Source organism: Spinacia oleracea, chromosome 4 (genome assembly GCF_020520425.1).
Source record: "Spinacia oleracea cultivar Varoflay chromosome 4, BTI_SOV_V1, whole genome shotgun sequence".
NCBI classification, from domain to species: domain Eukaryota; kingdom Viridiplantae; phylum Streptophyta; class Magnoliopsida; order Caryophyllales; family Amaranthaceae; genus Spinacia; species Spinacia oleracea.
In genome coordinates, this window is record NC_079490.1 from 168,803,625 (window position 1) to 168,830,431 (window position 26,807).

Consider the following 26,807-nt stretch of genomic DNA (forward strand, 5'->3'; position numbering starts at 1 on the left):
AGAACCTTGAAAATTTATAAACGTTGTAAATTTGATTAATTATTATTTACATTTCAAAATTTTAGCAGAGGGCTCTTAACATATTTAAGACAGCCTAGCTAGTTTTAAGGTTTGTATTAAATGTTAAATTTATGAAGTTAAATCATACGTAATACTTCATAATAATATTTTTTGAATAGGTGGATTATTACCTTTGAGTTATGGGGAAAATAATGTCATTTGGTACGCCGGAAATAGAAAACAATACTATAATATTAGGATATAAGGAGTAGTAATTTTAAGAAATATAGAGGGAATACCTACAAGATAATTTCCATTTAAAACAAAAGAAGGGCTAACATAACATCATACATCAACAATGGCTGTAACAAGAGGACAACAAAATTATAACCTTGACAAAATGGCAACATTATGCCCACATAACATTTGCGGTATACAACACAACATTTGCGGTTGATGGATCAACCTTCCTACAACAAGTATAACAATTCGCCATCTACTTCCTTTCCTCTAGACTCTTCAAGTGCAAAATGCTCATACACTTAACATTTGCGGTTGATGGATCAACCTTTTCTACAACAAAAATATAACAATTTGCCTTTCTTACCTCTAGACTCAAAGTGCATTAGCACTCCTACTTTCATGACAATTGATAACAATTATATATCAATGACTACCAAAATTAACAGACAAAACCCAAATGATCGGGGAAAAAACCGGCTTTGATAGAACTGATAACAACGGAACCTGCTCAAGTGAAGCTCTTCTCATTCATTCACCACAAGAGATTCTCGAAAATTAACTCGAGAAGATCTTGAAAAGCAAACCACCGTGAGTTGCAAAGAATGGAGCGAAAACAAGTGACTCAACAGCCATAAGTTTGATCAAAATGTTCAACGAAGGGCCCGATGTGTCCTTGAGCGGGTCGCCAATGGTATCACCAATGACTGCTGCCTTGTGTGGATCAGACCCCTTTGGCCCAAGAGTCCTTGCATGCTCCGAAGCACCGGCCTAACAGAAAACGGAAGGGGGGAAAATCAAAAATTGACCGAGAAAATCAGTTGTAAAACTTAAATGAGCTCTTTAGGTGCTCTTTAGGTGCCCTTTAGTTCTAAGACAATACCTCGATGTACTTCTTGGCATTGTCCCATGCACCACCAGTGTTGGAGGCGGAAATTGCTATCTGTTACAAGCCAGTCAAAGAGAATGATAAGCAAAGAAACAAGAAGTAAATCTCTATTATATAAGTGAAAAGCTGAGGTTATTTTAGTAAATCCACTTTTGGTGTTCTCCTTAGGTTACTAAAATACCTCAACACTTATAGAATAGAGAATATAATTACAACTTACCCAATAAGAAAGACCAAAGAAGCATTTTAATCAATCTGTTTATATGTATTCGGCTCTATCTAACTTATTTGTTTCTTATATTTACATGCATCACATTTATATTATACTTTTTACATGTTATTTCAGGTTTAAATGTAATAACACAAATCAGTTTCTTATATTCGCACGCATCGCGTGCATATAAGACTAGTAAAATAATATGTTTAAGCAATAACATAAGAATTCTCTAGCTAGAAAACTCTACCCTAGACCATTTCCTACAGACTAGAAAAACTTTGGTTCTCTGTTTATATATAGTCTACACGCTTCCACTTCTCTATCTTTTGTTTGCTCTCAAATAAGGCTTACGCAAATCCATATAGAAAAAGAAATGTTCAAAAGCATGCACACTTGGGAGTTAAGCTTCAATTTAATCATTTACTCACAAATCACAATCAAGTTCAGATAGGAAAAAAAAGGTTAAATATAACTTAGAACGATTTCAGCATCAAACCCACACTGAACAAGATCACAATCAGTTTCAATCCATCAATTAATCTGAAATATTGATTAGGGTATTCATAATGGTAAATAAATAAATAGTTAAACAAGAACAAATACCTGGACTCCAGAAACAAGGGATCCAGCCAGAACACCAGAAAGAGTCTCAACACCAAAGAAGGTTCCAACAATGAGTGGAGTGAGCATGACCAAGGCACCAGGGGGAATCATCTCTTTAATAGATGCATCAGTAGAGATCTTAACACAATTGGCATAGTCAGGTTTAGCAGTTCCTTCCATCAAACCCTCGATAGTGTTGAACTGCCTGCGAACTTCCTCAACCATCTTAAGAGCAGCGCTACCCACACTCTTCATGGTCATGGCAGAGAACCAGTAAGGAAGCATGGCACCGACAAGCAAACCAATGAAAACTTTGGGGGTCAACACATCAACGGTTGAAATAGATGCGCGACTGACAAAAGCACCAAAAAGAGCTAAGGAGACCAGAGCAGCAGATCCTATAGCAAACCCCTGGAGGCAGAAAATAAGATCAGAACACATACCCCATTACATGGTTACATGAATTTTGTGCAATATGAAGAAAAACACACTAAGTTTCTCATTAGTCATTACAGTGTCAAACAGCCCTGGATGAAGCCCACAAGCAACTACTCGTACTTGAATCCAAGAGTAAACTACAAAAACTCCAAAAGAATAATGGAACAGAAACTCCAAAAGAGATCAATGGTTATTCTAAACCTCACTGTGTTTCTTTGTGTCTTTCTTTGGCTTGGGGTTGTACTATCTTAACTTCTCATTTTGGCAACAAAAATTTATGTTTACTTGAAGAAAAAAAAAACAGAGGAAGTATATACTGATCAACATTCAACACACAGTTTATGAATTCAAAATGCAACCAATTTGGCAATCCATTTCAAAAAAAGAGAGCAGGTGCTACCTTCCCAATAGCAGCAGTCGTATTCCCAGCTGCATCAAGGGCATCTGTTCTCTCACGGATTCGGGGGCTCATCCCTGCCATCTCAGCAATACCTCCAGCGTTATCACTAATTGGACCATAAGCATCAATCGCAAGACCAGTGGCAATGGTGCTCAGCATTCCAAGGGCCGCAACAGCAATACCATACATGGCAGCAAAGCTGAAACTGACATAGATGCTGAGAGCTATAGCAAAGATGGGGATGATGACAGATTTGTAACCCAAGGCCAAACCAAATATAACATTTGTGGCAGCTCCTGTTCGGCAGGAATCAGCAACGTCTTGCACAGGACTGGCAGATAAAATATCATTAAGAATGTTTTCCAAGTCAGGAATTACAGCCACTAACACTTCACAAATAGATAATATCATGTCCAAGATCCTGGAAAAATGCTTACCTGTATGCATTACTGGTGTAGTACTCTGTCACGAAGCCAATGATGAGTCCAGCCCAAAGACCAACACACACACATAGGAAAAGTTGCCTGCAATGTTATTTTACTAAAAATCTTAGAAAACCCCATGTAAAGCTTCCTCGTGTGAATATAGAAAAATTCAAATAAATTAATAGTATCAATTGCTAGAGTATTTCCTCCAAGATTCTCATTTATCAAAGTGATAAAGATTGGGAACTACCCACAAAACTCAACAAATATTATTCAACTCATAGAAAACACAACAATTAGGTCCAATTTATAAACTAATACCAACTTGGAGAATAAGAAATTTCCAAAGACAATATTAAGAAACTGAATAAAAAGGCAATATTAAAGCCTATTCCAACTAAGCCTACTATAACTGCTAAAGGAATGATAAGATAACAAAATACATCCTCCTCAGGCCAAAACCCATGAGCATAAGAGGTAGTATTTGAGCTTCTATGACAAGTTGAGACAAAAATTCCGCCACAAAGACACAAGGCTCTGATTTTCTAAACTAATATTGACGACAATTGATGGATATTGGCGGAAATTCCTTATACTTGATCCTCAGTAGCCACGGTATTTCTAATACAGAAGTTGATCCACATTTAGATAGTTGTGCTTAATTCCTCACTCTAAAATATAAGTCAAGTTAGGTGATTAGCACAAATATGTAACTAAGACAAGTAAAACCTAGCAAAATAGGGGCCTTTTCAACACTCAGTACTCAGTAGCCTTCCCAATTATATTAAAGCATTTAGAAACACTGGTCATATTTCACAAACACCATGCAATTGAGGGACTAGACTCACTGGGCATTAAGCTGCCGACTTTTAAAACAAATAGCCTTTTGTCATCATTTGATGCTTAAGAAATATGTACAGTGTAGGTGCCCACTCCTTTATACCCCTACCAAAACCAATGCTAGACATTCCTTGAAATGAAGAAGGCACGGCAATCTTACCAATTTTGGACGACCTTTTGAGTGCCAAAGTTGAAAATGGTGAAAGTGGATGGAACAGCAAGCCAAGTGACAATTGCAACACCGACAGTCATAAGAACAGTTGAAATAATAAGCTGCTTCTTCAGTGCTGGCTCAATTTCGTTGACCTCTTTAATTTCAAAGAAATCGGTAGCAAAGAGAGTTGTGATCAAACAAACTATGATCCCCATCGAACTGACAAGTAGAGGATAACACATGGCAGTAAACTCATGGTTGATGCCAAAGGAGGATATAGAGGCAACAACAAGGGCAGCACAGGATGATTCAGCATATGAACCAAAAAGATCAGACCCCATCCCAGCTATATCACCAACATTGTCACCAACGTTGTCAGCGATCACCTGAAATAACGGAAGATAATTGTGAGAATTAAGCCAATAAGAGCCCTACTTCATGAACAGTGAAGATACTTACAGCTGGGTTTCTTGGATCATCTTCTGGGATGTTCCTTTCAATCTTTCCTACTAGATCAGCACCTACATCAGCAGCTTTAGTATAAATACCTCCCCCAACTCTACCAAAAAGGGCCATTGAAGAACCTCCAAGACCATAACCAGTAATAGCCTCAAATAGGCCTTCCCAATCATCGCCGTAGTACAGCTTGAACAAATTAATGGTAACATAGAGGACCAATAGGCCATTTGCTGCAAGGAGGAAACCCATAACAGCACCAGATCTGAATGCAACAATAAATGCCTTACCAACCCCCTTCCTAGCTTCCAAGGTTGTCCTTGCATTGGCAAAGGTAGCAATCTTCATTCCTAGAAAACCAGAGATGACAGAAGTGACAGCACCGAGCACGAAAGACACAGTGCTAAAGAGAGCCGTAGCCAATGCAGGCTTGCACTTCTTGAAGGGGTTGTACGTGCATGCTTGGCTTTCGGTACTAAAGCCTTCCACTGATCCCAAAAAGAGGAAAATGAGGACAGCAAATGCAACCATGAACACTCCAACATACTGATATTCCGTGTATAGAAAAGACGTTGCCCCTGATAACCAAACCAATAATACAAGTCAATAAACTGCTGAGAGGAAGACATATCAAAAAAGATTGTTAAACAGACAATGGAGGTACAATTCGTACAATAGACGTAAATTCTAGCTGACCATGACGTGACTACAGTTGATGAGGAAATAGGAAGTTCACCCCAAAAAAAATCGTATACAGGAAGTTCATTAGCTCACCCAAAAAAATCATATACAGAACAAGGAAAACAACCTATGAAGCTAGACAGGCAGTGCTCTACTACTTTATTCTCCCCTTAACATTCTTCACTAACCATAACTAATAGCACCACCGAATTGGCAAGTACTATGTCAAGGCAACAGAGGAATAGGGTCATTCTAGATGCAACAGGACACTGAGAGAACTTCAAACTCTATATGATAGGTCACAGAAAACCCAACGACAGATTGACTAATATTTTCAATCTATACATGCTAGTGTTTTTGTATCCAGATGGACGCAATCATGCATTATGATGATCTGTCAAATTTTAGCAGACCATCATTTGTTTCAGCCATTTGTCTCGTGATCTTCCTCTTAGCACGATGATCATACAATATGTATTGATGCATTGATATACGGCGAGTTATTTATTGATTCTAATGAGTTTTGAAAATTCCAAAACAAATTTTCGTTCTTTTCTATACAGAACATATGAAATTATGAGCAACTATACAATTTGAAATCGCACTCATTTCCCCATTCAAGGCAAAAAAAAACATAGTTGATCTCCTAATAGCAATTCAAGAAAAAGGGATCAAATGTGTTTTATGATCATTAAAAAAAAGCCGAAAAAATCACTCTAAATAAAGGCCAAATCCTGCAATTAGCAAAGGGACTGCAGAAGTTTTGTCAGCACCCACAATTTTGTATCGTATATCACGTGCGACACACGTGAGCGCTAGAAACAGAACAAACTATACTGGTAAGTGGTAAGTGGTAAGTGGTAACTATATAAAATTATAAATCAAGGGCAACACAAAAAATAGCAACCGAATCCCCCTTTTGTAGAAAGTGACAACAATCATTCTTATTCAACCAAATAAAATGAGCGGCAAAACGCCTTCAAAAAGAAAAAAGCGAAATCTGATCAAAAAATATGAAATTAAGATAAAAGAAAAGCAGATCTGAGCACTAATCCAAATCATTTGTACTTTTAATCATGGGATATGCTAATCCGATAAGGGATACATTTTTAAGCATTTAAATATTTCCGAAAGGAGAAGTGGTAAACACTCTGTTTAACTACACAGGCCGACGCGTGAGTTTATCATAAATTGAATATTAAATCAGAACAAATAATTTTCAACTAAACATTTAAATCATATGAAAATGCTGAACAGATAAGGACAACATCTAAGTAATAAACACTTCCGAACTAAACATTTAGATCTGAGATTAAAGAGAAAGTTTTGTCACCTTCAGAAATGGCGTTTTGAATTTCGGCGCATTTAGCGACGACATTTTGGTCATTAACACCGTCTTCTTCCTCAATCAAGTACTCATGATATCCATTCTTAGCACTTCCGCCGTTGTTGACGTGTCTTTCCGACGAGACCTTAACTTTAGCGACAATAAACCATTGAACAAGAGAAAATACGATACCGACGACGGCGCACGCCGGAATCACGATCTGTGTAACTAGATCTGGAATCATTTCGTTCAACGAAACCTTAACTTCTCGCCGGAACCCTAAAAATCGCCGAAACTCCGGCAATCAACACACAAAACAAGTACGACAACGACGGCAGCTAAGACACTGTGTTTAGGAGTGTTGACAGTGTGAGTAAGAGAGTGGAGTGAGTTTTTATAGTGTGTGAGAAATTATGAGGGGTGAGATTGGGTGTTGTAAGGTGTAGTGAGGTTACTGTGGGGAATTAACTTTAGGCCGTTGGATTTGACGGTGGTGATGATAGGAAGTTGGGTTGTGTAGATTGTGGAGGTGGGATGTCGTAATCAAGGGATTATGGAGGAAAGGGATATACTAGCATAATATGCGGCCTTTTTAAAAATAGGAAAAATAAATTATGTTTTGTGGGTGAATAAAATAATAAAATTAAAAGAACGTGAGTTGGACTGTTGGAGACATTAATTAACGTTGGAATACGGAAACCTATTTTGAGGGTTTTTACGTTATTGTTCTTATCTACACTTTGTACCTCGTGGCCTCGTGGGACAGAAATGTCCTTATCTACTCTCTCACCTACTGGAAATAGGGTTCATCGACCCAAATTCGGAACGGGCCGAACCAATCCAGATCGGATCGTGGATCGAAATTTGATAATTCAAGACCCGATGACCGGACCGATGATGATTGAACCAGACTCAGATCGGATAGAAAATATCGGTCTAAAATTCGAACCGGACCGGTTTTAACCGGTTATAAACCTATTTCTATATATTTTTATTTTTTCTAAAAATTATTTAAAAAAGAAAAATATATATTAAAAACTTTAATTGTATAACTTTTTTGGAAGCTAAAATAAAATATATCACAATATAGTGATATTTACTGCAGGTTAAAAGAGAGAATTAAATTTTAAAATAGTTTCTATTATATTATATTTTATTAAGAAAATATCAATCCGGTCCAAAATCAGGTTTTAGACCGGATCGGACCAAAGACGAAAATTATATTTCTCGACCCGAAGACTGGACCGATTGACTTCGATCCGGTCCGATCCGATCTAGATCAGCCCGATCCGATTCAGTCTAAATCAGTCCAGTCCGATCCATTATTTCAGCCCGGACCAATTTTTACACACCCCTAACTGAAAATCTTCTCATTTTATGCGTTCGGATCCTCTAGAATAAAAAAATAAAAAAGTTCCCACACTTCCCACCAAACTTCCACCTTGTATTCTCTCTCCTCTTACAAAAAAAATGACGCTGTATTTTGACATTATCTATGCCTACGAAGCATTATGTAAAATGTCGATTCGCCGGCCACCACTAATCGCCGGCCACCGCTAATCGTCATCCATTTATGCCGATTCCCGTATTTCTATCGTCAGATTCGAAAATTGTTTGATTCTATAACAGGTACTACTTCGTATAATTTATGGGATTTTGATTTTTGTTTATTTATATTTTATTTTCGTGTAATTCAAAGTGGATTCATGTACTTCAGTTATCAATTCATGGAAGCCAATGGTTGTTGTTGGTTTGGTGTGTGATCAACTAATGGATTATTTGGGTATTTCTTGTGATTAGTGGGTTGATTTGTGTTGCCCCAATTTTTATTTGAGTTAATTTTCGTTTGGTATTGATGAATTAAAAGGGATTCAATTGAAGAACTTGAACCGTAGTTTTGCTGGTAGTGTATTTAAGCTTGAACTTTCATATTACTTGTTTGATTAAATGCAAATTTTGTGAGTCCTTCGATTGTTATTGCACTGATGCTCAACTCTTTAAATGGGCTTGCTTTATATGTTTCATGATTGGGACACTGAGAGTAAGTAAAACTCACTAATTGTTGCTTGCTATGCATTTCTTTACTTTAAAGCTAGTGGATTTTCTTTTATGGATTATGGTGTCTCTTTGATATTTTTGGCTCAACATAGTACAGCAAGTAAGAAATCGCCTACTTCTTTATAGCCTATTAGCTCAATATGGTAGAGCGTTGTGTAACAATAAACACACAAAGATGTAGGTTCAAGTCCTACGTAGGCTACATGAATATTGTCAAACATTTACAAATTACAAAGAAAGACCTTTGAAATAGTTATACAAAGGAAAGGGGACCAAAGTATTCCAATAAGAATAATAGTAAAACTCGAAATACATCAAAAGACAATATGTGACAGCTAGACTAATTGAAGAAGAAGCACAATCATCTGCATAATGAAATCAATTTAAAGCCGAACTCTTGATAAAACTTGCACCTATGATAATTTTATATAAAGAATGTATATTGTTTTATATATAATGTAGCTGACTGATAATTACCAAGAGTAATCGTGTGTAGCTACTGCAAGGTACTTCAAATTTTGATCGTTAGTTCCAAATGACATAAATTGTTGTGGTAAAACCCTCTGATTTTCTCCTTCCTAATTTTTTGGTTCCAAAAGAAAGATTCTGTTAGCAGTAAAAAATAACTAAGAATAGTTTATGACATATATTCATACCTACCTGTGGCAAATGCCTTTAGCTGGGTTTTAGTATCAGGAATGTCTACTGTGTCTTTATGCAGGTTATAATCTCTTCTTGAACAACGCAGTTCTCCTCTCACAGTTACGTATGTAAAGGAGGGGCAAGAGCTCAGTTTTAGTTCAGCCTTGTACTTGTTATTTCTTATTACATTGTTCCCGTCTTACTTGCTTAATTATTTTATTAGCTCCCGTCTTACATTGTTCAAGATCCACCACTACTTGTGTTATGCTCACAAGAATCACATCTTGATAAACGAAGATATGTCAAAACGGAGGAAGTTTATTATGAATGAATGCACCGAGTTGTTTCCTTAAATAAGTGTTAGCATTTGTACATTCCAATATCAAGACATCAATTTTATAGAGTAAGGAGGATTAGTAGCATAGCACAGGGGTTCATGAACGTACGTACTATAGAAAAGCAAGCTGTAACAGGGGAGATCCTTTAGCATAGCAATTAGCACATGCAGGGCTTCATCCGTTCATGTATATATGCTCGATACACCGAAACTAATAAGTCGATCTTCATGGGTTTCAGAAGATTGATTACTGAACAAAGAATCTCTTTTCATCAGGTAAGAATGGTTTTGGTTTGTAACTATATAAACATAAAGCATGTACAGTTGGTAAAGTAGCTAGATGGCTAGATGCAAAGACTTTGGTAAAAAAATAAGCAAAGAATCCCAAATTCTTACATATACACCCGAAGTAAAATTTAGCAAAGAATCCCAAATTCTTACATATACACCCGCGTCTAAACTTTACTTCGTGTGTATAATAGACAGATTGCCTACATTGATTGGTCGAAGATTGTAGCAATTTGAACAAGTAAAGAATGTTCTTTACTTGAGGCTGCAGGCCATGCATATAATTTACCTGCTCTGACAAGGTAGGAATTATTTCTTGTGGAAGTTGTGTGGGGGTTCTTTATAAGAAAAGGCTGGTTTCTCTTGTTTTAAACAGTCCATCCAAATCCAAATCCAAAGCTTCCTATAACGCACAGTACATTTGCTAAAAACTTAAACAAAAAATGGTTGAGAGTGTGGTGAACATTGCAATGGAAAAGCTATCAACATTCTTAAGTGTAGAGGCAGAGTTGCTAGGTAGTCTTTCAAAAGATGTTAGAGACTTGCAAATGGAACTAGGAAGCATCAAAGCAGTCCTGAACAATGCTGAGAGGAAATCTGAAGAAGACGATACCATCAACGAGTGGCTGATGCAAGTAAGAGAGGTTGCTTACAATATCGAGGATGTGATTGATGAATACCTCCTACTCAAACAGCAGCAGAAACATCAACAACAACAACAAAAACAGCAAGAATCCTACCAGCAAATACTGATTCTGAAATATCAGTTCATCCTGATGACAAACAGAATCAGGAAGTGGTTGCGTAAAGCAATTGTTTGTGTCTCACAGCTGAGACCCAAGCATGAGTTAGCCTCCAAAATCAAAGACATCAAAACAGACATAACTGAGATAAGCACCAGAAGGGAACGATATCGATTCAGCACCACAACAGAGGATGAGGGCTATCATGATGAGGGCTATGAATATCTGCAAGACCCTCGAGTTTCCTCACTCTTCATGGACGACTCTGAGGTTGTTGGCATCGAGGATCGTAAGGCAGTACTGTTTCAGTTAATGAATTTTAAGATGGAAGAACGATTAATGATAGCAATGGTTGGTATGGGAGGAATTGGGAAGACAACCCTTGCTCGAAAAGTGTACGAGCAAGTCAGGAAGGATTTCGATGTCTATGCTTGGGTTACTGTCTCCCAATCATACAAAAGAAGGGATCTGCAGAAGCTGTTGAAAAGCATTTTTAATCAAATGCAAAGGGAGACATCTCTTGAACCTGATGCCTCCGAAGAATCCATCATCAGTATACTAAGGACTCACCTGCAGGACAAGAGGTACTTTACTCTTAAGCTACTTCTATTCTACTCGCCTTATTTTTTGCTGCATTCAACTTATTGTCGTTGGCACTTTGTTTTACAAGATTCATTTGTAACGTAAGAGCATAGGAAAATCAGCAATCATAGCACCTAATTGTCGAAGCCTAATTCCAAGGGACAAATAAAACTCCAGCTTTTGTTTATAAGAACACTACCTGGTAGTGAATCATACAATCAACATCCAGAGTCACAATAAATCATGAGAAGCAGATACTAATATCCATATTCCAAGTACTAAGAAATCAGAAGTTCAGAAAATTCCTCCATTTCAAAAGTTCAATAAATTACCTGAGCAATTTTTAACATTTTTGAAAGCTCACTCATTTTAAAAAATATTAGCAATATGGTATATAAATTAAAGCTTCTTAGAGTTTCTTAGTTAAAAGGTATTGGACTAAACAAACCAGGCTACATGATAATTAGACATATTCATTAAGAAATAATATGAGAATATTATTCCAAATTTCTTATTTTTTTAACAAACACAATACCTTATTTAATTTTATGGGCGTACTAATTTATAGCAATCCTTTTACAATAGAAAGTTAGATTATTGTGTGTACTTCATCCGTCTCGATTTACTCGTACCACTTTCTTTCCTATGTAATTTATAGCAATCCTCTTACAAGTGATTCCAAATCATTTGCATAACTACTATAAGAACTTTTTTTAAAGGAATTCTCACCGTTATTTTCAAAAAGCAATGAACCCACTTCTCACTAACTATAATAAAAATTAAAAAATAAAAACTTCAGTCAACTACGAGACAATAGAATACAACGTCAATTTATTTGCCTACATTCTTGTATCAGTCAAAGTGGTGCAAGAAAATTGGAACTAATAGTATTTTGTAGGTGTACTAATTTATATACATCTTGTTACAATATGCGCGCAGTTACATTATTGTGTTTGACGATGTTTGGGATATAGAGCTTTGGAGATTGGTAAAAGCTACACTGCCTTCAAATAATAAGGGTAGTAGGATACTAATGACAACACGAGAAAACAATATCGCTCTAGAATGGGAAGCATCACTAGGGGGTCATGTCTTTGATCTTAAACCTTTGCCTAAAGAAGAAGCATGGGATCTTTTTATTCATAAAATCTTTGGTAAAGGGCAGTGTCCTCATGATCTTGAAGAGTCGGCACGTGACATGGTGAAGAAATGCAAAGGGTTGCCACTAGCAATTGTAGCAATAGCAGGGCTTTTGTCAACTAAGAAGAAGGTTCCGTTTGAATGGAATAAGATGCGAAATAGCATTGACTTCGAGCTTGGAAGAAACCGGCGTTTATCAAGCACTAAAAGAATACTACTTTTAAGCTATTATGAATTGCCATATTATCTTAAGCCATGTTTTTTGTACTTTTGTATGTTTCCTAAAGGTTTCTCCATTAACGGAAACAAGCTATTTCGAGTTTGGATTGCAGAGGGTTTCATACAAAATCAACAAGGCAAAACACTTGAAGATGTAGCGGAGGACTTTGTGAACGAACTTGTGAATAGAAGTTTGGTTGAAGTTGATATGGTGAATGAAAACATACTTAAAACCATTTCTAAAAGAAACAGATTGTACAAGGTTCATGATATTCTACGTGAGATGATAATCATTCCGAAAACAGAGAGCTTGGGTTTCTGTCTATATCTAGGCAAAGAAAGTGATTTCTCCACAACAAAGCATTTTCGGCGATTCAGCATTGATCCAGATTTTACCAGCAAGAGTGTCTTAGAGGTCCTTAATAGCTCTAGTACTCGGTCTCTCCTTTCAGTTTCCAACTTTAATTTATTTTCAGAGTCTTACTTAAACTCCATCCTAAGGGTTGCCCGACTTTTAAAAGTATTAGACCTTGAAGATGCTCTAATTAACCATTTCCCTGAAGAGTTGGGAAATCTGCAACACTTGCGATACTTGAGTTTGAGAAACACAGATGTCCAAGTGCTCCCTAAGTCAATAGGAAATCTAAGGAACTTGCAAACTATAGATCTCAAACGTTCTCTACTAGTTGAGCTTCCCAAAGAAATAGCGCACTGCCACAACTTACGCCACCTTCTTATTGGAAATCGAGAGATGAAAGCTGTGAACATACAAGATGGGATGTTAGAAAATTTCAAAGAGCTACAAAAACTAGCATGTGTAGCGGCCAATAAGGTCAACATACTAGATGAATTATGGCATCTGAAGTATTTAAGGAGGCTGCAAATCACAAAGCTCAGAAAAGAACATGGGATGCAACTTTGTCGCGCAATAGAGGAAATGAAACTTCTTCGATCACTTAGCTTAGAATCAATGAGCTTTGACGAGATACTTGATATACAACACATAACATCACCACCACTTCTACTCGAACGTCTCTACTTGGGTGGTTTATTGGTGAAGTTACCAGGCTGGATTGCGAAGCTTAATAACTTGACCTCATTGTACTTGATTTCTTCACGACTAAAGGACGATCCACTCACCACTCTCCAAGGGATCCCTAATCTGGTAGGACTAACTCTAGATGATGCTTATGTTGGTGAAAATTTAAACTTTGGGTTTACAAGCTTCTCCAAACTCGTAAAGTTGTATCTCCTTCGACTACACAATCTGCAATCCGTAGCCGGATCTCTTCCTTCCTTACAGAGTGGAGAAGTTGATGATTGTCCAGTTTTACAGAGTTATTCAGAGAGTATCAAAGAGTTGATGAAGCTTAGTATTATAAGAAAGATTCGAGCTCACGCTCAAGCAACGAGGGCTGCATTACTATTCAAAGAAGCGGGTGAAAAACTTGATCAACAGTAATAGGTACAATGTATCATTTGGTTGACCACAGGAAGTAAAACTATCTATGAATGAAGAAGATTTTCCTTTGTGTTGAAATTTCCTAGGAAGTAGCTAGGAAATGTAGTTTGGTGAACATGGAAGTAAATTTTCATGGGAAGTTTCACTTACCTAAGAAGACCTAGATGAGCAACTTCCTTCAATTTTTGACAAGTGGAACTTCTTAGGAACTGTGGCTTCCCATGTTTTTTCAATCTAAACAACATCACAATCTTCCACTTCTTAGGAGGTTACACTACTCATGTTTTTATGTTACTAGTTGTTGGACCGTTCGCTAGTGCGTACGATCCCCCAAGATATAAAAATCTATTGTGTAAAAAAGTTACGTAAAAAAACAGGTGTGAAATTCCATTTTTAATAATGCAGCGACGAAAATGCTAAAAACGTCATGCTTAAGTTGGAATTGCATGTAATGAACAACGTAATCGAAATCCAAACAAATCATATACATCCAATAATTCAATCAATATTCAACCTAAACAAAAATCGCCACAAATAAGGGAACAAAAAGAACATATCCATAGTTGAATGTCCCGAGGAAGCACACCAACTAAAATTCATAAGAATCCAGGTCTAGGTTGAGAGCTTATATTGGTGAAAGATTCCCTCATAGGTGAAGTACAAATCTATATTATAAAGAGATTGAGAATCACATAAGTTCAAGAAGATGTGTAGAGACTGTGAAAAACTGAAAACAATTGATTGTGCACCTTCGAAAACAACAAATGGTACTTACGAAGTATATGATTTAACTTCAATAACAAAGCCTTGGTCATACACTTTTGGATCCAATGTATAAAAATAATGTGTTAATGAACAACGATTCACAAAATTATCGAAAGAAATACATTGTTACTTAAAAAAAGGCCCAAAATAAATTGTATGTGTGGTGGATAACTTTAAAAATGTTCCAATAGAAAGTAGAGCTTCAAAAAATCCAGTAAGTTCGAACTGGCATATGATCAATACAACATTGTCATTCGTCAAGTACTCAAGTCCTTCTCCAAAATCTGAAAGCAACAGTTGTATCACTAGTGGTACAAACAAACAATGTAATACAATACAAGTATATACGCCGTAACAAAGATCATCTCTAGTAGATTCAAACCCTTACTTTCAGAGCTAATTAGTCCATTACAATCTAGTTTCATTATAAATCGTACTATTGATGAAAATGTTATCATTATTAAGGGCATTTCTCGCATTTTCAATAAAGCGAGTAAGAAAGCTAAATGTATGGATTTAAAGATTGACTTGAGCAAAGCTTTTGACCGTCTTGAATTGGGGTTTATTCGTGATACTCTCTTATGGTTTAAATTCCCAATTTCCATGATTAATCTGATTATGAGTTGTATTACAACCGCCTCGATTTCTGTTTTTTGGAATGTCCAAATAACAAATTCTTTTCATCCTTCTAGGGGTATTCGTCAAGGGACCCGCTTTCTTCCTATATTTTTGTCCTTTGTCTAAAACGTCTTTCTCATATGGTTGAATTAGCTGTTAATGGAAAACTTCGGAAACCTCTTAGAATACCTAAAGAAGTGTCTATTCTATTTGTTTTATGCTGATGATGTTTTCCTCTTTGGTGCGGCCACTATTACTAATATGGAAATTATGCTGGAAACGCTAGAGGAGTTTGGAAGAATTTTAGGTTTACAAGTAAACTTTGCTAAGTCTTCTCTTATATTCCAAGGAAAATGGATTACAATGTTAGGAATTCTATTAAAAATGTTTGTGTTTTCCAAGACATTACTTCGTTTATGAAATACCTAGGATGCACCATTTCCCCAACAAGTCTAAAGAAATCTGATTTTTTTGCTCTTCTAGACAAAACTACTAGTAAAATTAGAGGATGGCAGGCTAAGCTTCTCAACATGGCTAGTAGAAACACTCTCATTAAATCTGTTTTTGATGCTTATCCCCTATATGCCATGCCAATTGATATCCTTCCTTCTTCTATTGTTCAAGAATTAGAAAGTAAATGCAAAAAATTTCTTTGGAGTAGGGTGGATCGTTCAAGATATACACCACGTACAAATTGGAATAGGGTTTGTGATCCCATAAACGTACCTTGGAGGTTTAGGTATTAGGAATCTAAAAAGATGAAAAATTCTAACCCAACCTAATAAAGTGTGGGTTAAAATCCTGGCCTCTAGGTACCTAAACCATTCCAATTTCCTGATTGTTTCTCTAAATCCACAGCTTTCCTTGTATAGAAAGATATTCTCAAAGGCAGGGATATAGTTAAGAAATAAATAATTATTAAAATTGGGAATGGTAAAGACACTTCTCTATGGTATAATCACTGGGTAGGGGAAACTCCTTTATACCTCCTCCCAAACGTCTGCATTCCTGAAGGTATAGCTCACCTAAGGGTCTCTCATATCATCAAAAATAATGCTTGGGACCTCTCAAGAATTAAACATTTACTCCCTAATTCTATCCGCAGTCTAATTAAAGCTACCCCTCTTTCTTCTTTCAATGTCAATCAAGACACTATCCGTTGGACTCTTGATAAGAAGGGAGGTTTTACCATCAAATCAGCCTATCACTCAATCCCCTTTTCCCACCAGTGTTTGTTTGGCTAATGTGAATTGGAAAAAGTTGTGAAAAATCCCTATCCCTTACGAATATAGGATACTACTTTGGAACGTTTGCCATTCAATTCTTCCTACTACCTTTACTCTTTCCCTTAAAATCCCTAATTTTGATCATGTTTGTGTGCGTTGCATGACAAGTATAGAAGATAGTTTTCTTCTCTTTAGGGATTGCCATAACACTAGTTGTAATACCTCGTACTTTTTGTAATTTATACATATATTTTAATATATTTATAAAGGTTTTTTATGAATTTAATTACATTTAATGTGATTTGAATATATTTTAATTTAAATAATTTAATTATTAATTATTTACGAAAAATCAGATTTTTATTAAATAAATTAAATGAATTTATTTATTCGGGAATTGTTGGGTCGTATTTCAAAAGCTATTTTAATTATAATCCAAGCCCAATCCAATTCCGTTGGTAAACCAAACTAGGCTTGCAAGAAATTAATTATAATTAAACCCCATAGTAAGCCCATCTCAAAACCCTAAAACTTGGCCCACTAGGGGAGGAAAACCTATAAATACAACCCACCCTTCAATTGATCCCTCACAAAATTCTGAAAATTCTCTCCTCTCCTCTCTTTTTTTCGTCTCTCTCTCTCCCCTTGCCCGAGTTCCTTCGGCCGCAAGCAAGTGCACACTCCGTTCCCTAGCTCTCACCCTCACCTTCGTGCACGCAGCCGAGCACCCCTGCTCACTGCTACCTTCCTCACGCGCCTCACGTGCACCGTCTCTCTCTCTTTCGCTCGCGCTCTCGCTCACCCTCGCACACGCACAACGACGAGCTACTGCTGTGTGCCGTGTTGTGTGGTCGATGAATCCCAACGCCCCTCGCTCCTCGCCCGTTCCGTGCGCGCTGCCCTTGCCCGCGTCTCTCGTGCCCGCTGCTGCTGCGTGGTCGCTGCTCCTTGCGAGCCTTGCCCGTGTCCCGCCTTCTGCTGCTACTCGTGCTCGCTGCCCGCACGCAACACACAAGGGTATGTGTTGTGTGTTGTTGTTGTGTTTCCGAATACTCCGTATACTTTTTGACCCTTTTCTAATTCCGTATTAAATTATTAAATTATTATTATTGTTTTGGATTATTTAAACTGTTGGGAATGGTTATGAACACCGTATTATAATGTTTTCGTATTTGAATTCATGAGATTGATTTTAATTATACGAACTATTATTTTCAGATTTAATAAACGATTAAAGTGCCAATTTTATTATCAAAACGTGGTTTTTATGATGCTTTATTGATAGGTTTTAATCCCAACTGTTTAGGCATATGATTTACATAATTTAATGATGATTTAAATTATGGGAATCAAACTTAATTTTCAGATTCAATATAAGGCCGTAAAGTGTTGATTTTTAATGATTTTAAAGGCCAAAAGTCAATGTTTTTGTACTAGGACTTTAATTGACCAATTGAGACTATTAATTTTTTTAAGAACGATTAATTTTTAATCAAAACAAAGGTTTTAGAATCTATAATAGTTGCTGAAAATTTGGTAAACATGGATAATAATTAAGTTTCTTTATTGTATTTATAGGATGTGATTTCTAGCTTTGAGTCGTGATTCGCACAGTGGCCCCCCGTACTTAGGTATTCCAGGTATGTACATGACTAGGGTGACCACCTATTCCATGAGGATTATATGATGTGTATTGATTGTGAATCATGTGAACTTAAAGTGTTGAGAATTGATGTTTGATGTGTGAACAAGCATGTTGTGAATTTATTATTGAATCTATGAATTCTATGTGGACAATCATGTTATGGACTTTTATAATCGTTGAATTATGTCAAGCATGTTGTTCAAGTTATATGCATGTATGAGTGTTTCGCATGCAAGTTTTTATGATTATGCTATTGTACGGGATGTCTGTCATACTTTGAGCCTAGTGGATATGCCTCAGTGCATCATTTATTTTGCCGCCGAGTAGATTATGTTTGGGAAGTTTATGTGAATTGAACTAAGGACTATTCGTGCTATGGGCACACCCCGCTTGTTAACTGGAAATGCCGGGTTATCTCAACAGTGTTTGAGAAGGAACAATGGGAGTAATTTCACTTGAGTCCTATGTTTGATCACAAGTTCTAAAGGATTAAAATAAAGTGTCATTGTGTAATTGCTTGCATGTTACGTTTTATGTTGAGTCTTGAGTCGCCTTGAACATAAAACATTAATTAACGTAAAGTGTAACCCGAATGATCTTCAAAACTCTTGGAACGTATATACCTTGACTCCTTGAGTATGAACAATTGGGGGGGGGGGGTCTTGTCGGAAACTTACACTCCTTGAATGATACAAGACGTTGTTTCATTATTTTGTTTTATCGCTTTTATGCGTAGGAATTCCGTCCGTATGGCCCGAATGTCGGTAGAAAGTCCACCCCTTATTATTTGGTGCTTGGTTGGCTCCCAACACCCTTATCTTTCCCTTTGTGGTTATTATATTTTTACTCGTTTGAAGCTAATTCTTATTAATCTGTGATTCAAGAGTCATGTCGAGTATCGAGTCTGTCTCCATGATTAATTGTTTATTAAATGGCTTTTGCATGTGGATTATTATATTGTTGAGTGAAGCATGTTAGTCTAGGTTTTCATTCTAGCTTGTTCGTACTCAGCTTTTGCTGACTTCGTGCTTCATGTCTTTCGGTCATGACCTTCGCCTTAATGACCCTATGATGATACAACATTGCATTTGCGTTGTTGGGGAGTAGTTTTCAATAAATAGGTTTGTAGAGATAACTTGCGGGAGAAGTTATCATAGGAATTGTGCTGAGAGATTATTTATTCTTCCGTATTTATAAACTCTACTTTTATTTCTAGTCATGACTACGATATTTATTTAATGGGTTTTAAACTATTTAATGCTTTGGTTTTGGGGCCCTTAATGGTTCCAGGTTGTTGATTGACCATTAACTATTTATTATGTTTTGAAAGTTAGTTATTTCCGCTGCATAATTCTGGTAAATAGCCTTAGACGTTATCACGGTGGCGGTAATATCTTGGTAATTCTTTTATATTAGTCGGAAAAAATAATTATAAATATAAGGAATTATCAGGGTGTTACACTAGTGTTTTTTAGTCCATGATCTTCCAATATCATGCTTCAGTTTTTGACCTTAAATTTTACCTCCTTTTTTTTAGTCTAAATTGGCATGATTGGTTATTGTCCCGGTTGTAAATTTGAAACAGTGTAGGGTTGACTTGTCTCTACTACTGATTGTTGACCATATCCTGCACAATGAAGTGGTTAACTAGCCTCGGGGGTGATCCGAGAATTACCCCTCCAATGCCTAAGTCAGATTATGATGATTGCTCTGTAACAAAATACTTGTAGGAATGATTGAGTGAGATTACGTACCTTTGGCATTAAATGGGGGTCCATATTTATAGACGGGTAGCCCGTACGAAGGATACGGGTTTTTACCCGTTGGTCCTTGGACCCTCCTGCTAGGACCCGGGACACTTATATCGGCAGTGTAATGCCGACCGTAGTTATCCAGACCCAAATATTGACTGTAGTGATGATCTTCAATAGTGATTTAGCTCCATATCTTTGGTATAGGATATCCTACTGGCGTGCCGATAGGGCTTCCTGTACAACTATCCCCTCAGAGTGATTGCAACTGCTTTGGCGGTTGATTTCTCTAAATACGGAACACTCCATACAACTAGCCCCCTCATAATGACTACACCCCAGGGTGTTGTTGTTATGAAAAGATCGGCCGTTTAATGTTGGTGAAATTTTGTTCTGATGCCACGACTAGCCCCCATTAGGACAAAGATTACCATGTTAGGGATTTGTTTGTTACACGGAAAATATAGGTTTTATATGCTTAATATTATTTTTTTTTTATCAAAATATTGAGTAAATATATTTCTCAGTATTAAATATAACGATTTGACTAAAGTATCTAAAATTTACTTTTAACATATTATTATTACATGGTACCTATTCTTTCCATAATTTCAAACCATTTTTTTTTACATACATACAAGTTTATATAAAATATAATAATAATAAAAAAGATTTTTTTAGGATAAATATTTTTGGCTGGAGTTTCGCATGCACTACAAATAAAGATGGCTGTGGGCCGGGCCGGCCCGAAGCCCGACCCGACCCGGTACGAAAAAAGCACGAACCAGCACGAGCACGCAAAAAGCACGGCCCGGCACGGACACGAAGTCGTGGACCGTGGGCCGGGCCTGGGCCTTAATTTTTTGGAAAAAGCACGACAAGGCACGGCACGACTCGACCCGGCACGACAAAGCACATTAAGTTTAGTCAAATTAGCCCTAGGCACGTGGGCCCGGCCTGACACGGCACGAAAGCACGTGGGCTTGGCCCGGGCCTGGGCCTTATTTTTAACTTTTCGGCCCGACCCGACACGACACGAAACAACGTGGGCCCGGCACGATTAGGCCCATGGCCCGTGGGCTCGGCACGAAGCCCGACCCGGCCCACAGCCACCTTTAACTACAAAGTAACAAGTGCTATTCCTGGTGTCTATTCCTGGAGTATTGATTTATCTGTCAATTGCTATTGGTTTTACTCCGTAACTTTAATGATTTAAAGTAGCCCATTACTCTATAAATTCGTAATGTTTAATTTTTATATTCTATTATACAAAATGTAAGTCAAATCTGGTGAAATTTGATATCCATTTAAAACACATGGAATATCTTATTTTTTACATACTCCCTCCGTATTTATTTAAAGGATACACTTGTATTTTTCAGCCGTATTTATTTATGGGATACACTTGCCATTTTTAGTATCTTATCAACCCCACAATCTAATTAAATAATACATCTAATTTATCCTTTGACCCATCATTCTATTAAACAAATAATTTCATAACCCACCCCCACCTCCCAGGCTCCCACCCCCAAAATGACATGGTCCTTGTTATTTATTAAAGTATCTACCCAATTCCACTTGCTTTATTATTTTATTTTATTCAATTCTTTTTCTTAATACCCGTGTCCGACCAAGTGTATCTCTTAGATAAATAAGAAGGGAGTACTCTTTAAAATGATTTTTGTACATTTTTTTTTAAAAGTTTAACCAAAATATTGTGTGCATTTAGATCTGTTAATGACAAATCCAAAAACGTTATTATCCAAATCTTTTCTTTCTCACCTAATCATATTTCATTCCGAAAATAGTCCACATATTCATATGTATCAATCCATTTACGTCAGCATTGACTAACTTATCCAATCACACGTCATAAAACACAATCACATTACATCCACCATTATTGGATAAATTAGTCAACCTTTTTCCCAATTTCCCAACAATTAAAAAAATAAACAAAACAAATTAATTAGTTTCCCTCCTCAAATTTCACGCTATTTTTGTTATTTTTTTCTCAACGGTTCAACGCTCCCCCTTTTCTCATTTCATCTTCTTCTTCAGCTTGAAATTAATTGAAACAGAGGAGGAGAGAGAAAATTACAGAGATCAAAACAATGTCGAAAGAAGCAGCAGTATTCATTGGATCAATCGATCAAGGAACAACAAGCACTCGATTCATCATCTATGATGGATCTGCCAAAGCTGTGGGATCTCATCAGATCGAATTCACCCAGTTTTACCCAGTTGCAGGGTATGATTTCTTCGTTTTTATGTTATGCACATTACGTGTTTGTGAAATTGCGCCTAAGAGTTTTTGAATTATTTTTTTTGAAAATATTTGGTGGGAATTTCTGAGGGTTTTTGTGCTGATTTTGTTTTCATTTCTGGGTATTTGTGAAAAGGTGGGTGGAGCATGATCCGATGGAGATATTGGAAAGCGTGAGGATTTGTATTGCGAAAGCGTTGGATAAGGCTACAGCTGAAGGGCATAATGTTGATAGTGGGTTGAAAGCGATTGGGATTACCAATCAGAGGGAGACAACTGTTGTTTGGAGTAAATCAACTGGGCTTCCTCTTTATAATGCCATTGTTTGGATGGATGTTCGTACCAGTTCCATTTGCAGGTTCTTACATAATTCCCCCCTTTTTTTTGTTGTTTAATTTTTGGTTTTAATTCCTTGATAATGGTATATGAAATTTAACTTGTCTTGTTGGTTCTTGTGAATGGTACAAAGTAATTATTGTATCGCTCTTGTTGTATTAATTGAACGCACATAGCTCTTGTTGTTGTTGTTTTGATGAAGCAGCACATCACTCATGTTATTTTTATTGATTACCTCTTGGATGCAATTGTTATTTTTCTTACTCTCATCAAGAAATTTACAAACTTTTAGACCACGTTGTTGTCACCTAATGAAACTGATTAGTTAAGCAATGAGATCAATTAGTTAAGATATTTTGAGTTTTAGTTAATAATAAGTTTGTTCAAAAATAATAATAACTATTCGACTCATAAATTTAACTATTTGTCTTTATACCTTAACTATTTTGTTATTCAATTAGTTATGATTTTATTACTCTTAGTTATGTTTTACACTAGTTTATTTAGTACCAAAAAAGTGGTCTAACCGTTAGGCGGTCTTACACAAAAGCTTTTGCAAGAAATTATCCTGCCCTTGTAAAATGATTTATAATCAAGGTGAGAATGTCATTGTTCCTGTGTTTTTCTTCTGAATCTTCTCTATGCCTCCATGAAAACACTATGTAGCATTTGTTGGTCTTTTATTTGCACAAATGATGATTGTAAAGGAGGAGGAGAAACGCTGCCAAAAAAGGAGGAGCAAGGAGAGGGAGAGGGAGAGGTAGTGAAAATTGCCTGGGTTAGGGTCGGACTGTGTAATGCTAGTGCTAGATATCCTTCTTAGTGAAAATTGCCTGGGTTAGGGTCGGACTGTGTAATGCTAGTGCTAGATATCCTTCTTTCATGGTTATGTTAATAGCAGATGTTTGTGGTACTTTTCTTTCTCTTTTCTCCGAATTCCAATCAAGGTGACGAGGTCCTATATATGTAGTATCCAATTACAGATCATTTCCTTTCATATGCATTCTTTATTACTTGAGGTTTGCTTGATAAATATCTAGAAAATGAAGACATTACTCATAGTTTTAGGGCATTGAAAAATGCTTGTTACAACGGCTGCAAGGCTGCAATTCAAATAGTTTATCCCAGTTGTAATTTTTTTCCTCCTGCCAGTTAGTGCAATTCTGACAAACTGGTGTACTGTAATGTAGGAGACTGGAGAAGGAATTGTCAGGTGGGCGTAACCATTTCGAACCATCTTGTGGTTTGCCAATTAGTACTTACTTCAGTGCGACAAAGCTATTATGGTTGCTGGAGAATGTGGAAGCGGTTAGAGAAGCCGTGAATAGTGGGGATGCTGTATTTGGAACAGTGGACACTTGGTTGATTTGGAATTTAACCGGTGGGGTAAAGAACGGATTACATGTGACTGATGTATCAAATGCATCACGAACCATGCTAATGAATCTGAAAACTCTGAACTGGGATAAGGAAACATTGAAGGCACTTGAGATTCCCCCTGAAATTTTGCCAAAGATTGTGAGTAATTCTGAGATAATCGGGAAAATTGGGACTGGTTGGCCTATCCCAGGTGTTCCTATTGCAGGATGTTTGGGTGACCAACATGCTGCAATGCTAGGGCAAGCTTGTGGAAGAGGAGAAGCAAAGAGCACTTATGGAACTGGTGCTTTTATACTCCTCAACACAGGTGCAGAAATTGTTCATTCAAAGCATGGTTTACTAACCACAATGGCGTTCAAACTTGGGCCTTCAGCACCAACAAACTATGCTTTAGAGGGCTCTATTGCTATTGCTGGAGCTGCTGTTCAGTGGCTTAGAGATGGTCTTGGTATAATAAACAATTCAGCTGAGATTGAAGAGTTGGCTTCAAAAGTTGATTCAACAGGTGGTGTATATTTTGTCCCAGCATTCAATGGACTGTTTGCTCCATGGTGGCGTGATGATGCACGTGGTGTTTGTGTTGGAATGACAAGATTTACTAATAAGTCGCACATTTGTCGGGCTGTGCTTGAGAGTATGTGTTTTCAGGTGAAGGATGTTTTGGATTCTATGCATAAGGATGCAGGGGAAAAAGGCGAGGTTAAGAATGAGAAGGGTGAGTTTTTGCTTAGAGTGGATGGAGGTGCTACTGTGAACAACCTTTTGATGCAACTTCAGGTATTTTTTTCTACACTATGCTTATAATTTCAGAACTCTTCACTTATTTATGTCAGATTAAGGTTGTTTTGAATTCTCTCATTGAGGAAGTCTTAAGCCTATAATTGGTAGAGAATCGAAATGCACTCACAATAAAATAATATTTTACTGTGTTTTCTGCAATTGTTGCATTTTCATTTAGTACCAAACAACATAGTTTGGTAGAAGAAGAGTAGTTGCATTTTTCTCATGTGGTACCAAACAACATAGTTTGATAACGTGGTTGCATTTTTTCGTGGGCCAGACTCAATTTATTACGGGAAGTTACCATTTAGCCCTTAGTATATGATTTAAATGCTCTACCGATTATAGTCTTAGACAACCTCTTTTTTCATTAACATTTCACTGCTTTCTGTCAGGCTGATTTACTAGGTAGCCCGGTGCTACGACCTGAAAATATCGAGACAACAGCTCTTGGAGCAGCTTATGCAGCAGGATTGGCTGTTGGTGTTTGGAAACAAAATCAGATTTTTTCAACTGAAGAAAAAGCTAAGACAGCACGCATCTTTCATCCAACATTGGAGGAGGGCTTGAGGAAGAAGAAGGTGGATTCCTGGTGCAAAGCTGTGGAAAGGACTTTTGATTTGGCTGATCTTTCTCTGTGATCAGTGCGTTCTGCGGTTTGATCTTCCTATCTCTGCTTATAGGGCTTATTATCTGGTGGTTTCTCATCATCATATGTTCTCTTTTATAATTTTTTTTTTAAAACTGAAAATTTGTAGATTTTACTTGATACTTGTATTTATTCCTCAAACCACAGTGAAAAAGATCTGTATAGCTGGTTACATTCTTTCTCACATATACAGAATGCTTTATCTGGATGGAAGATTTTTAAATAAGACTATTCTTGCTATAAGTTTCTTGTTCCGTAGTGTAGTTTTATACATTTCATGTATGACTAGCTAGTTTCTTTGTCATTTTATTGTTTTCATTAAGGACCATTCCAAAGCTTTCAAAACATAATTATCAAACATTTATATGAGATTCATTAGAGAGCAGTATATGCATACTAGCATTGAAATGTATACTCTGCAGTTCCTGAAATCACGACAACACGAAGTTTGTTCAATCCGCCTATTTCCAAAATATCAAACAGATGGCCAAAAATCTGCTAGAGTTATCTATGTTTAAATTGACAAGTACTTTGGGGACATTAAAGTAGAAACTTTGGGGGATTAATAGAGGATATTTTGGGGCTATTAGGGGTGGCGATATGCAGAATTTGTGTATCAGTCTGATTCATTCTTAATTCGTCTGATGCTAAATATTCATCAGACTGAACAAACTTCTTATGCTAAATATGATAGATTATAAAAACTAATCTTGGGGCTTCAACCATCAGCCTAAGCTTTTGGTTGAGTTGGTCCTTTGACATGGTATCAAAGCCAGCGTGATGCAAAGGTCACGGGTTCAAAGCTCTGATGGTTGAATCCCCAAGATTAGTTTTTATACTCTATCAAAATATTATGCTATACTTCCATGAACAAACTTTGCAGGTTTTTAATATATCGTTCCTAGCTTGCATCATAAAAAATGAAAAAAGGTAATTTCTTAAACATAAATACAAAAACAGTTATGTCAATGGCCACGAAAACCACCAGAGAAAATGATAATCCACATACTCAAAAAATGCTCTACGCCATCGAGGGTTGATGTAGAGGATTGCTGTAGTTGTTAGAAACAGAGTAACACATGATATGCTGAAACTCCATAAGAAATCTACCATGTCGATTCCAGTGTGATCTTCATCTTCTTCCGTAGTATTATTAGGAGGCAATGCTTTGATTGGATTATGTAATCCATTCTGTTAAAGATCAGCAAAGAAGTGATCAAGGAGATTTAGAGAAGAAGGGAGAAGGG

The 26,807-nt window shown here is 36.8% G+C and overlaps 3 protein-coding genes across 3 annotated transcripts; 2 read left to right on the forward strand and 1 right to left on the reverse strand.

Annotated features, from left to right (window-relative positions):
- Positions 1-365: 365 nt before the first annotated feature.
- Positions 366-7,183, reverse strand: LOC110801873 (pyrophosphate-energized vacuolar membrane proton pump). Its single transcript, XM_022007281.2, has 8 exons — positions 6,677-7,183; positions 4,666-5,240; positions 4,213-4,592; positions 3,225-3,311; positions 2,788-3,118; positions 1,950-2,360; positions 1,124-1,183; positions 366-1,011 (listed from the first exon to the last, which is right to left on the reverse strand). The coding sequence occupies exons 1-8, from the start codon at positions 6,912-6,914 to the stop codon at positions 799-801; spliced, it is 2,295 nt and encodes a 764-aa protein (XP_021862973.2). The 5' UTR covers positions 6,915-7,183; the 3' UTR covers positions 366-798.
- Positions 7,184-10,438: 3,255 nt separating this feature from the next.
- LOC110801882 (disease resistance protein RPM1-like) lies at positions 10,439-14,141 on the forward strand. Its single transcript, XM_022007289.2, has 2 exons — positions 10,439-11,322; positions 12,260-14,141. Exons 1-2 carry the CDS (start codon positions 10,439-10,441, stop codon positions 14,139-14,141), a joined length of 2,766 nt encoding a protein of 921 aa, XP_021862981.2.
- A 7,915-nt stretch (positions 14,142-22,056) lies between these two features.
- Positions 22,057-25,803, forward strand: LOC110801862 (glycerol kinase). Its single transcript, XM_022007272.2, has 4 exons — positions 22,057-22,400; positions 22,552-22,773; positions 23,942-24,908; positions 25,307-25,803. The coding sequence occupies exons 1-4, from the start codon at positions 22,264-22,266 to the stop codon at positions 25,550-25,552; spliced, it is 1,572 nt and encodes a 523-aa protein (XP_021862964.2). The 5' UTR covers positions 22,057-22,263; the 3' UTR covers positions 25,553-25,803.
- Positions 25,804-26,807: the final 1,004 nt, after the last annotated feature.